This window comes from Vollenhovia emeryi, unplaced genomic scaffold (assembly GCF_000949405.1).
Source record: "Vollenhovia emeryi isolate VEMERY1.0 unplaced genomic scaffold, V.emery_V1.0 DF939143.1, whole genome shotgun sequence".
Lineage (NCBI taxonomy): Eukaryota > Metazoa > Arthropoda > Insecta > Hymenoptera > Formicidae > Vollenhovia > Vollenhovia emeryi.
The window spans coordinates 1,247,252-1,259,011 of NW_011967223.1; the positions used below are offsets into that span (position 1 = coordinate 1,247,252).

Consider the following 11,760-nt stretch of genomic DNA (forward strand, 5'->3'; position numbering starts at 1 on the left):
TCGAGCTGTGTCCTCTTATTGTGCAATTTGATCTCACCTCATGTCGGAGTGCGAAGTGGCCGGCACCGGTTCCACGCGTTGAATATATCGGCGTCGCGGAACTAAGGGAAGGCGGTGGAGAGAGTTTCGGGCGCATCTTGCCATTGCCATTTCTAAGTAAACACGCGCGCGCTGCACGCTTACGTGCATATCGTGTCCGATCGTTCTTCTCGGGAGTTGCACGATCGACATGGAGGACAAGCTGCTGCAGTTGCTCCAAGACGTTGGGTGAGTAATTGGGGATCGTGAAGGATTTAAAGGGGTGAGGGATTTAAGGGCTTGGCTTTGGAGTACAGCGCATTGTTTGTTGCAACGTTGGTACAATTTCTCTTGCGACAAACTTTATTAGAACTTATTGAAACTCGCGTTCCTTACGTCGGCATTTCTCACTGAAAGAGCGCTCTTGTCATGATTTTACAGGTACACGGGGCCGATGCTGGACGCCAACAAGCTGTCGGACGCCTTGAAATGCGGCGCAAAATCGCCGGACTTTACTTGCCTTGTCAACTGGCTCGCCGAGCAACTGGCGACATTCATAGACACGGACGAGACTGTTCACGCCACAATAAGCGCGAACGATGCTAGTTCCTTTCTCTTAGAGTTAAGCTTCTTCCTTAAGGAAATAGGATGCGTGAATGAGAAACTGATGACTGGGCACATGAATCAAAGACTGGCTAATGAATCTGAAAGAGCTATCCTAATAGAATTTTTAGTCACCGAGCTTATGGCTTGCAAATTGCTGGAGGCGAAGTGTCCTAAGGAGGAGAAGCAAATAGAAGTGACCATTGTGAGTACTTTTCTATTGAAACGTTTTAATCGTGGCCGATCTTATCGAGAGAAATTCTGTCAAACGTATCGCTGTTTCGTGTTCACGCAGGATGAAAGTGAGACTGCGAGAAGCTTGAAGGAGATGCTGGTCACGCTGCAGTTTCAAAAGCCACCGGACAATATTCCGCCCGAATTATTGTTTTCAAGACTGGAAACCAAGTTGTCAGAAGTTCTAAAGACTGTACCGCCTCATCATCTAAATAAGCCGCTTATAGACGTCGAGCTCTCTGCTAAGCAGTGGGAGCAGCTAGGTAAACTGCAGGAAGAGATGCACAAGGAATACGCGTGTCGCCGTGACATGTTGCTCAAACGCCTCGACGTTACAGTTCAATCGTTTTTGGTGAGAACCAACCACCTTGATACCACTTTGTGCATAGACTGGTATATTTGACGATCGCGTCGTTAATCATGCGACTTTACTTCCAGTGGTCGGACAAGGCGAAGTCGCAGGAGACTGAAGTAAATTCTACATACGAGGAGAGAAGAAAGACTCTGATAAACGAGCCGAAAGTGACACTGGCAGATTTATTGGCCGCTAGGGACGATCTGGCGGTGATCGAGAAAATGAGTAACGCGAGCGTTCGCAAGAATACGCGAAGCAAAATTAACAGTGTCATCATCGGTGCGGTGCCGGACAGAGGTGGTAGACCGTACGAGCAGGAGCCACCTCCGCCAGAGATGCCGTCGTGGCAGAAGGATAGAGTCCAAGGACCGTCGTCGTTCCAGTAAGTTAAGAAAACGCAGTGAGGTGCAGAGGATTCGAACGCGATGGCATCGTCAACAATTTAATTCTCTCTTTGTGACTTGCATTGTTCCCGTGCTGTCTTTTTGCTTCTACAATTGCCTTTCGTTAGACTCCGTTAGACTGTTGTTCGTTGCGTGCGTCGAACTATGGTGTTTCTCCTGAATTTCACGTAGTTTACAGATTTTAAGTAGTACAAAGCCTGTTGTGTGATATTACTTGAAAAAGGATTACAATCTGAATGGTCGAATCGTAGAATGGATTAATTTTAGATAAACCACCTGCCAATTGGGTCGTCCAACAATTTCTTCAGTTTGTTAACAAAATAGTATGTTAAAATATAAAATGTAAATTGGCCGGATCACAATCACGAGATAAAACAACGATAAATTGTTTGTGCACGCGTAGATACAATTTAGTACTCTCTACATATCTTTTCTTTCTCAGGGGCGGAAGAGGAGGACGCGGTGGCGGTGGCGGTGGAGGAGGAGGCGATAGAGGACGCGGGGGCGGCAGAGGCGGCAGAGGTGGAGGCGGTAGAGGCGGTGGTGGAGGTGGTGGCAGCGGTTATCGAGATCATAAAGACGCCAGCAGCAATTTTGGCCAGAACTTGGATTATCAGCAATCTCAATACTCTGGACATGGACACAGAGAATGTTATCCGGATCACAGAGACGCGGGAGGGTATCAGAGAGGTGGCGGCGGCGGTGGTGGAGGTGGAGGTGGAGGTTACCGAGGAGATTCCGGCGCGAACTACAGTCAGAACTACAATCAGAATTACACTCAGAGTTATAGTCAAAATTACAATGAAGGTTACGGCCAGAATTATCAGCAGCCGCAATATTCCGGCCAGAGAGATTCGTACGGGGACAATCGTGGCGGCAACTACCACCAGGACAGGAGGGAAGGGGGTGGAAGGGGAGGCAGAGTTCAGGGCGGATGGAATAACTATCAACGTGGCGGCAACAGAGGCAGAGGACAATACTGAGGATGCCGCTTTGCGTGCGTTCTTTAGTGACAGTATAAAACTCTCACAAAGAGAGACCGGGGAAACGTTATGATATTCAAATAATTTCAGCGACTATATTCGCTATCACTTACGCTTAAACTGTACTCACACGTGACTTTGGTCTCAAAATATCTGAGCGCGGAATATTTATAATAATTGTATTGAATTGTGACGTCTTTAGATCACAGGCTAGCTAACAATTCGAAATTGTAGCGTTGCGTTAAGATAGAATTTACTATTTAGCTCTTTCGTAATGGTAGCCTTTCACCTTCTCGTCTATGCGATTTGAATGTATGTATATAATTGTTTTCTATACAAATCGAAAGTAGTGAAGATAATTGTGTAAATAAACGTTTGCCTCTCGAGGGTAATAGATCGAAATTTAATTTATAACGCGAGATGTTATCAAGACTGTAAATCAAGCCACTTAAATTTTGTATTAAATCGCGCATATGTATTAGATATTAAATGAGCATGAGAAACCGAGTGATTTTAGTATCCCTGTTTAAATATTGAGTCATCCAAGTGGTGCAATTTCTTCGAGATACTTTTGAAACTAAACAAAACGCATTTGACATTTTTATTTAAAATATATCTTCCATTATATTGTGTAAAACTTTCCCTCTTAATCTGAAACTTTCAATTCTCGGCGATACAAATCTTTCGGCTTTTAAGGTGAAGACCAAAAACCAAGCTTCCTTTTATATCGCCATTACTTACGGAATGACCCAGTATCTTTTTGTTGTCGAGAGAATCTACAGGCGATTTTTGGCGACTGTTTTGGTACATGCGTACCAAAATGCACCCTCGGCGTCACGCGAATGCCTTTACGCCTGAAGAAAGACGTTGAGAGAATATTCCATGGGAAAATTTATTTTGATAAAATGAATTTAACGGCTATTTTCAGGTGTAAAAGCATTCGTGACCGCCGAGTGTATGGTACACTTTGGTGTGTGTAGCAAACAATCGCTAAAACTCGTCTTATAAGTTCGGTGAAGAGTGTATCTTCATATTTGAAAATTAACGCATCTGAGGCCTGGTAATTCTTAAGGTCCTACCCGCGAAATCTGGTGACTTTCAAAAATACAAAGAAGACGATTCTTTACCATGGCGCCAAGTCACAACAATGCGGCGTGCCATTATTGGTTAGCCTGGACGCACAAACGGGCGGTGTTCGTCAAGACTTCCCGCACAAATTGTCAACACCTTGCGACGCGTTAAAAGTCAACATGGTCACGCGATTGCACGTTAACGATAAAGATCGAGCTGACCGAGACGAGTCCGTGTTACACTTCATGCCATGTAAAATTCACGGGGACGAAGCTGCCAATGTTTCCTCTTATTTCAAGCCTTACATCAGTAAGGTGGACGAAGGATGTGAGTGAAATGTTATCTCTTCGCGTATCTCGCGCGGACGACGTTGAGAGCGCAGAAACCTTGTAAAACTCATAGTCCTATGCGAAGCCAATTTTACACTTCTTATTCCAAGTTTCACGCCTCTCATTCAACTTGCGACTCGTCCGACTCGTTAAGTAAATGTAACAATCCAAGTGATAAGCGAGTCAAGAGGCCAGATGGAATCAACGTATTTGCAACATACATTAATTTGCCATTTGATTGTTCGAAGACTACGATTGTTCCTTCCGTGGCTACCCGCTTCAAGGGAGGAAGGTAACTGTACCTGCTGGCTACAGAGGCATGATGTTTATGGAGAACAAAAAGGCGGATACCGAGGGCAAGGAGAGGAATTTGTACTGCACGGGAACCTTCTCCCAGTTTACATATTGGAATTATGATAGAATACCGTCTAAGAATGATGCTCTTGTCGCAGCATTGGATTGGATTGATGTAGCTAAAGCGGTAAGCTTTTCGCACACGCATAAGCCGTAACTCGTTGGTCGCCGTATCGTTCTAATACATTTCTTTAATAATTTTCAGTTACACTCGTCAGACGCATAAGCGGCGTTAAGAGAAGATTATTTTAACATAACTTATAAAACAAGAGTATGTTCCCGTTGGACGTGACATTTTTATACCTGGAAAAGAGAAATATAATAAAGGCGTTTTGTATAACAGATTTATTTTTACGTCATTACGCGGTTACGCCACAGATAATGACCGTATGAACTATGATAGTGGGCATAAGAATCTACGACTAAGATGCGTAAAGAGAAGATAGCGGTGGCATTTATCGTAATCTAATTAGCGGCGACATTCAAAGGAAACGGAGCTGCCTACTCAAGATACCTCTGTGGACTTGATTGCTTCTCGTTTAATTGTAAATGCGTGCTCAGCGAATTCCTCCCGGGGACATAAATCTGTTTTACATAAGATTATATGTTTTACACAACTTTATATTCGATTTTATATTAAATGCATTTATATAGTGCCGTCGATAGGGCTTGTGACGTCTATGATAAATTAAGGACCCATACAGCACAAATTGTTGCAGAAAGATTTCAAAATTATTTCGATATTTCACATTTCATGCTCAACATTTCTGACAGAATTCTGCAATATGTCATATAAAATAATGCAACAGAAATGTTTCAGAAATCTATCATATGCAATAAATTTGAAAAAATAATGCGAATATTACAAAAAGATTTTTCTCGTCTTTTGAGTCACATATATGGAACGTTGAAATGCTTGCCGCGCTGCAAAAGACGACACGGTAGCCCATCAACTTACAACTTTTGTAAAAGTATAATAAAGCAATGATTGACTACTGAGTCATCTTTTAAAATTTCAAAATATTGAAATAATTTTGAAATCTTTCTGAAACCTTTCTGTAACAATTTGTGCTGTATGGGGAAGGATGTCTGAGCATCCGTACGTGCTGTCTTAATTATACAAATGTGAGATTTACAAAATACATTTCCCGGCACGCGGCGTGTATGTGCATTGAATTATTTTAGGCCAAAGGGTCCGATCTGCGACAGCGTGTATTCCGTGCACGAGGCTTACAAAATTGACTTCTAAACGTACGCTAAAATGAAAGACGTTCCTCTGCGTTACGTGAAGAGTCGCGCGGCAACGATAAGGTTGTGCGTAACGAAGTACATTTACAATATTTCTCGCGTTAATACCTGAAATAAGTAAATTATTACAGTCTCAATCTGAATTATCTTTGGCGTCAGATAACAATACTGAGGTATACGAGATTTATACAATTAAAAAATCCCGAATGTGTATGTATACATGGAATTCTCACGCGCGTTCGTTCGTTTCCTACACACTAAATTATTAAAGCCTCGATAACGAAACGATAACTATAATAAAATACCTCTCATTTTCCCCGACGCTTACTATAGATATCGCTAGTAAAATAAATTCTCATAGGCTCTAGAGGACCTATTTACAGTAAGACCTATTACATTACAAACGTCTAAGGGACTACGCTAGAAAATAGGTCCGCTGCATGTGTCACTTGGTTTCGCTTATGCAAAAGCTCTCTAACGTTTACTCGTAAAGTTGGGGGAAGTATACGCACGTCCTATAGAGAGGACGTAAGTCTTGCTGCCGTTTTTCGTGTATTTAGCTAAACATATTTTAATCACTTCTTGCGTATAAATCGGGCGGGCACCCACCCGTTCGAATTGGGGCCAGCGAGACGAAGCCTCGGGCGAACTAGGAAGGTTCCCACCCGAGTGGCGGACACAGGCAGACCGATCGCTCTGCCCGTTTTCTCCCAGTGAGAAGTGATTCGTTGAAACGATTCGACATCGACCGACGAATCATTTCTCGCTGGGCTCTCTTAACGATTTAATCTGTTTAAGCTAGACATACATAGGATCACATTATCTTATAATATGTTATTCCCGACGAGGATTACGTTCTAAAGTAGATCTTCAATTACGCGTGTGGTCATACAATTTGTAGATATTCATCAAATTATACGGAATCAATGAATACTTAAATAATTCACGATTTCTTTCGCTATTGCATAACGCTCCCACACAACACCGTATCTCTTCGTTTTTTTTTTATTCTTTCCTTTGTACCCTGATCTCAGATGTGCATTTTCATATACATGAGACGATTGAGTTTCCTAGAATGTGAGATATGTCCCGTTTGAAGTTCCTCAAAACTAATCTAAAAATACGCGAAAACTAATTCGTTTGTGGCAGTGATCGTAACTGTAAAGCCCGTATCAGACTACGAGTTGAGATTGATTAGACTGAAATTTGACTAGTCAGAGTAAATAAAATTTCAAATTCCAATCGACCTCAGCTGTCCACATCTATTGAATACGCCTTCACAACGTTTCGACCTTTGGTTTAGGTCCTTTTCAAGTGAGATCTAGGAGTAAATGTCTTACATACAAGAGGTCGATTGAAATTTGAAATTTTATTTATATCAATACTGGCAATCTGATGAAGTATACCAATCAGAGTAAAATTCGTTAAATTTGAGATTAGTAAACTGTACTCTGGTGAAATTTCCATCTAATCTTAATCTCAATCCGTAGTCTGATACGGGCTTGATACATTCAATTCTCAAAAAGTATTGTACAAAGACGCAAAACACCGCAACAGGCAGTATGTGAGATACGTATTAATTTGCTCGTATATTGTCCGGCGCTCCTTGTCGTAGCTTTTATCCAATTCGGTAGAATATCAAAAAACTATTATATAAGTGCCACTCGTGTGTAATACGATAATAAAAAAGACAAAGTCGACAGTCTTACGTTTCGGTAAGCAAAACCTATAAAAATCGTAAGCAAAATGACTCGCGTTCGAACCGACGCGACGGTTTCATCGGTTGCGCGCGATTTAAAAACGGCTTCCACTAAATTTGTACATCCATAAGAATATCAAATCAAGTTTTATATCATTTATACATGCTGAAATGTGCCTAACTCGTTGGCCTGCTCCTGCTGAAACTTGTTCTGATCCTGTTGCTGCTTGATGAAGGCGCTGAGCCTGTTGAGTAAGAATTGCTTGTCGTGGCCCTCTAATACCAGTTGATTTTTCAATACTGTCACCATGTGCTTGTTCGCCAGCCACATGACGTAATAGTAGTAGAGAAGCAGAGAGAGGACGACGAATGCCGGTATACCAAAGGCGGCCGTGCCCAGGAAGGATAGAATCGACTGCAGCCAATTGGGAAACTGCGCGAACGTCATGATCAGTAACATCCACACGGACTCCAATCCCCGGAACGGCCCGCACGATTTCGACGGCATGATCTCCGCGATGGAGTAGCCGACCGGTATCACCGCCAGGATGAAGGAGATGAGCAGATTGAACATGAACAGGCAGTTCGACCTGCTGGCGCGGTAAATCTTGTTCGACGGTGTGCTATTCACCAGGCAAGTGAATTTCTTTATGTAGAACAGCAAGAACGTCCCGACGACGGCGACCATGGGTAACAGCGGGGCGTAGAAGCAGCCGAGCCAGCAGACCGTCTGCGAGTAGAAGATGTCCAGCACGTGCTTGGGCAAGTCGAACTCCTGCTCGCCGACGAAGCGCAACACCTTGTTCTCGGTGTGGCGCGCGATCAACGAGCGTGGAAAGTTGATGAAGAACGTCATGAAAAATTGGATGAAAATGTCGGTGGTGTAGAGCTTGAAGAACTGCTGTCCCACGAACGTTTCCCAACACAGCGGCTGCTCGTTCTTTCTGCTGGCGCATTCGTTGTCCGGGATTCTGCCCGCGACGAGCTTGTACAGAGACGTTAATAGAACGGCGAGGGAGGCGAATCTGAAGAACATGGTTCTGTATAGCGTCACTTTAACGACGTAAGACGGACTGTAACGTTCCAGGGCGACCAGGTAGCGAAAGAGGAACGGCACCGCCACGTTAAGCCCGACGATACATATGTACGGAAGGAATTCGAAGAACAGATTTAATATCTCGTAGTCTTTCGCCAGGTGCGCCGACACCTGGGTGAACGAGAAGTCGATTATGTAATAAATGAATATGCCGCAGCCGGCCAATACCGTGAGGATTATCAGATTAACGAAGAGGCGCATGAAGAACAACTTGGCCTCCTCCTCCGGCGTGCGGCTTCGCCGCTCCTCCTCCAGCCTCTCCGACTCCAGAAACGCCTTCATCTCGTTATACAGTGCCTTGTGCTTTATCGAGGCCGATCTTTCGTTGTTAATGCAGTAATCCCAGCCGCCGAACACCAGATTGCAGTACCGGTAAAACTGACCCTCGCCCTCCACGACTCGCTCCCTGAAACCCTTGGCCGCCGATCGTACGATCGCTACCAAGCTGACGATGAAGACGCTGATGATGGCGCAGACGTAGGAGAGCGGCGAATTGTAGTAGAAATTGGCGCCCATGCTCTCGTAGATTTTGTGCGTGTACGAGCCGTAAAACAGCAGACTGTACTCTAGTATACCGCCGTCTTGCACGATCTTGGTTATACTGCTGCTTTCGTTGATCTTGTTTTTGTACAACTCGGAGCAGCAGGCCACGCTGGCGGTGTTGTTAGGCGAGCACGTCTCGTTCTCCGGCACCTCCAGCACTATCGCTGGCAACACCACCAGCAGGAATATAATCGCGAACAAGAGCAGATTAAGATACATGAGCCACTTGATGAACAGGAAGTACGCGACTATGCCCATCCCAAAGTTACCGCCTATCTTCTTGAGACTGTTGTTCCACAGCTCCATCTTGGAGTAGGCTTCCTTCATCCTGATGCGAAATTGCTGCCAGGCTTTTCTGCGCTGCCACTTGAGCTGCTCGAAGCCCTGAAGTCTTAGTTTCGTAGCGCTCTGAAGTACCGGGAAGGATAAGTTATATGCAAGTCATATTGATTCAAGTTCGCTACACGGAGAGAATTTTCTCTTAAAACTTTACCCTGAAAATCATTTTACTAGTCAAATGTACGGTAATATTTCAGAAAATTCTCATAAAGTTCTTCGAAATGCCGTGTTGTCCCACAATTTTAAAAGAAAATTCTCCCCGTGTGAAAAGGCCTGTCTCCACGATAGTAGAACTTGGTTCAAGCATTGTGGAGACAGGCCTGAAGATATACTTCCTGAAATACCTGTAACTGGTTCTTCAACTGTATCTTCTGAGACATGCACACGGGCATAGCCTTGATCTGCATGATTTCCTCCCAGGTGCGCTCCTCGTTGGACAGGTTCTCCGACAGATCTGGCAGCATCGACACGGCCGCGTCGTGTATGGTGGTCGACATACGCCTCGAGGTCGTGGTGCCACGCGATCTGGTGCTCGTGCGCCTCCTCAACGTCATTTTCGTGTCGTTGCGAATCCGTTTCGCCGTGGCTGCGCAGAGCACAAGCGTGAGAGCCACGGAGAAATTCGACTCGCCTCTCAAAGTAACGTTAAACCTACCGACGCGGGATTTCTTGCTGGGAAGCAAGGTTGCGATGTGCGAGGGATCCCTCTGCAGCGCCTGCTGCAGATCCGCCTCCATGGCCGCCGGATAGCTCTCCTGATAGAACTCGGCACCGGCCTCCTCCCATCCGTGCCCTCGGTCGCATCCTCTCTTCTTCCTCTCGCCGCCCGACATTTTCAGGCTGAGACTTCCGACCAGTCTTACTCAACCAGGTCAGTCGCGCGCAAAAGTCACAATTTTATACGTTTCCTTTCGCATACGTTCGCACGGCTTGACGCATGACTCGGGCACTTGGTCCACCTCCCAATCCAGCGTCTCTTGAGTCTTCACACGCGCCCCGGTAACAGCCGCGGGCAATGTCGCTCATCCGACGATAATAATAGTGCGACAACTGCGGAAAACGTTCAATTATTAAGCCTAATCTACTATGTGCTCTTTGCATCTAGAAACATTCTATTTTGTATCAGCAAATCAAAACGCTTAAGAACTTTGTCGACAACGTAAGATTGTACAATGTATAATAATGTACAATTTATCAATATTCCAAAGTGTTGTGTGAAGGCTCCCGACAAAAAAATATGTAGAAAGGAGAGAGGGCCAATGCGAGCCACAAAATGAACGGAACTCGGTTCTCACAATATAGAATCAAAATTTCTCTTCAACAGCATAAACTTTTCGTCATTAAACTTCACTCACTGATATTAACACAGATAGAAGAAAGACTCTGAAGTCACATAGTGCCACTGATCCCCTAAGCTATCGCCTTATGCTTTACTCGGTCTAAACCAGTTTTTTTTTTTACTGAGAAAGACTCAAAGAAACGTTTATGCTATTAAAAAGAAATCTTGATTCTACACTGTGAGAACCGAGTCCCGTTCATTTTATGGCTCGCGCTCTCTCCTTTCTACATATTTACAATTTATCAACTCGCAAAAATTCTTTTAACGCATTTACTGGCTACAAAATACAATGTTTCTAGATGCAAAGAGCCCATTGTAGTCTAATGTTTAAATCATTCTCCGGAATACACGCTAAAAGATGAAATAAAGTCAGAGTGTACATATATATATGTGTATATATATAAATATATAAATATATACGTTGTACATACGCGTCCAAAATGAGCAGATCAGACGAGATACCTCTCGTTGACGCGAGATTTCCGCCGATCGATACTGATAACGGTGCCCGAATACAACAATTGATCTCCGGCTGTATCGGTGAGCCCGCTCTTGTCGGCCGCACTGTCTCTCGGCGGCGCCGTGATGTATGTAAATGTCGCGCGTCCGTCGGACGCGAAGGCCCACGCTCGGCGACCCTCCGCGATCAACGTGGCCGACGACACCGCGTCCGACGTTTCGGCTCCGCCAAAACCGCGACGGACGAGAGCGGCTCGCGAGGGCTCATCGACGCGGGCCCGCACCTCGGCATCTCTCCGCTGTTTGTCTCATACGTCAAACCCAGCCGGAGCAGACGGCTAATAATAATGACGTCGCCGAGAGGATCGCGCCGAACTCGCGAGGGCCTAGATGGCGTCTCGGGTTTGTGGTCGCGCTCTTACCCAAGGGGAAGAAAAAGTCAGGGTGATGTCAATTTCATGTTATATTGACCAAAATTTGACGTAAACACGGCACCAAATTGATCAAATTTGTCATAAATTTGGTCAATATGACATCAAATTGACAGCGTCCTGACACTTTTTGCTCTCCTTGGGTAGAGACTCTCTAATCAGAGCCTGGACATACGGTATCCAGCTTCTGATTGGTTCGCCATGCTTATGATTTTCCCACTGAATTTTGAATTGACAATTTTAATCCATTTTTAC

General features: G+C 44.6%; 3 protein-coding genes across 4 annotated transcripts; 2 read left to right on the forward strand and 1 right to left on the reverse strand.

Annotated features, from left to right (window-relative positions):
• LOC105566656 (protein FAM98B) lies at positions 1 to 3,104 on the forward strand. Its single transcript, XM_012020833.1, has 5 exons — positions 1 to 267; positions 460 to 826; positions 917 to 1,207; positions 1,294 to 1,586; positions 2,066 to 3,104. Exons 1-5 carry the CDS (start codon positions 230 to 232, stop codon positions 2,595 to 2,597), a joined length of 1,521 nt encoding a protein of 506 aa, XP_011876223.1. The 5' UTR covers positions 1 to 229; the 3' UTR covers positions 2,598 to 3,104.
• A 306-nt stretch (positions 3,105 to 3,410) lies between these two features.
• Positions 3,411 to 4,693, forward strand: LOC105566658. Its single transcript, XM_012020836.1, has 3 exons — positions 3,411 to 3,995; positions 4,246 to 4,478; positions 4,557 to 4,693. The coding sequence occupies exons 1-3, from the start codon at positions 3,848 to 3,850 to the stop codon at positions 4,575 to 4,577; spliced, it is 402 nt and encodes a 133-aa protein (XP_011876226.1). The 5' UTR covers positions 3,411 to 3,847; the 3' UTR covers positions 4,578 to 4,693.
• Positions 4,525 to 11,392, reverse strand: LOC105566657 (transmembrane channel-like protein 7). Of its 2 annotated transcripts, XR_001009302.1 has the most exons (5): positions 11,047 to 11,392; positions 9,932 to 10,326; positions 9,621 to 9,862; positions 5,905 to 9,345; positions 4,525 to 5,707 (listed from the first exon to the last, which is right to left on the reverse strand). XR_001009302.1 is itself a non-coding variant. In XM_012020834.1 (4 exons), the coding sequence occupies exons 2-4, from the start codon at positions 10,107 to 10,109 to the stop codon at positions 7,456 to 7,458; spliced, it is 2,310 nt and encodes a 769-aa protein (XP_011876224.1). In that variant the 5' UTR covers positions 10,110 to 10,326; positions 11,047 to 11,392; the 3' UTR covers positions 4,525 to 7,455. The 2 variants fall into 2 exon arrangements, 1 of the variants encoding a protein (XP_011876224.1); XM_012020834.1 differs by having other exon boundaries at positions 4,525 to 9,345.
• Between the last annotated feature and the right edge of the window lie 368 nt (positions 11,393 to 11,760).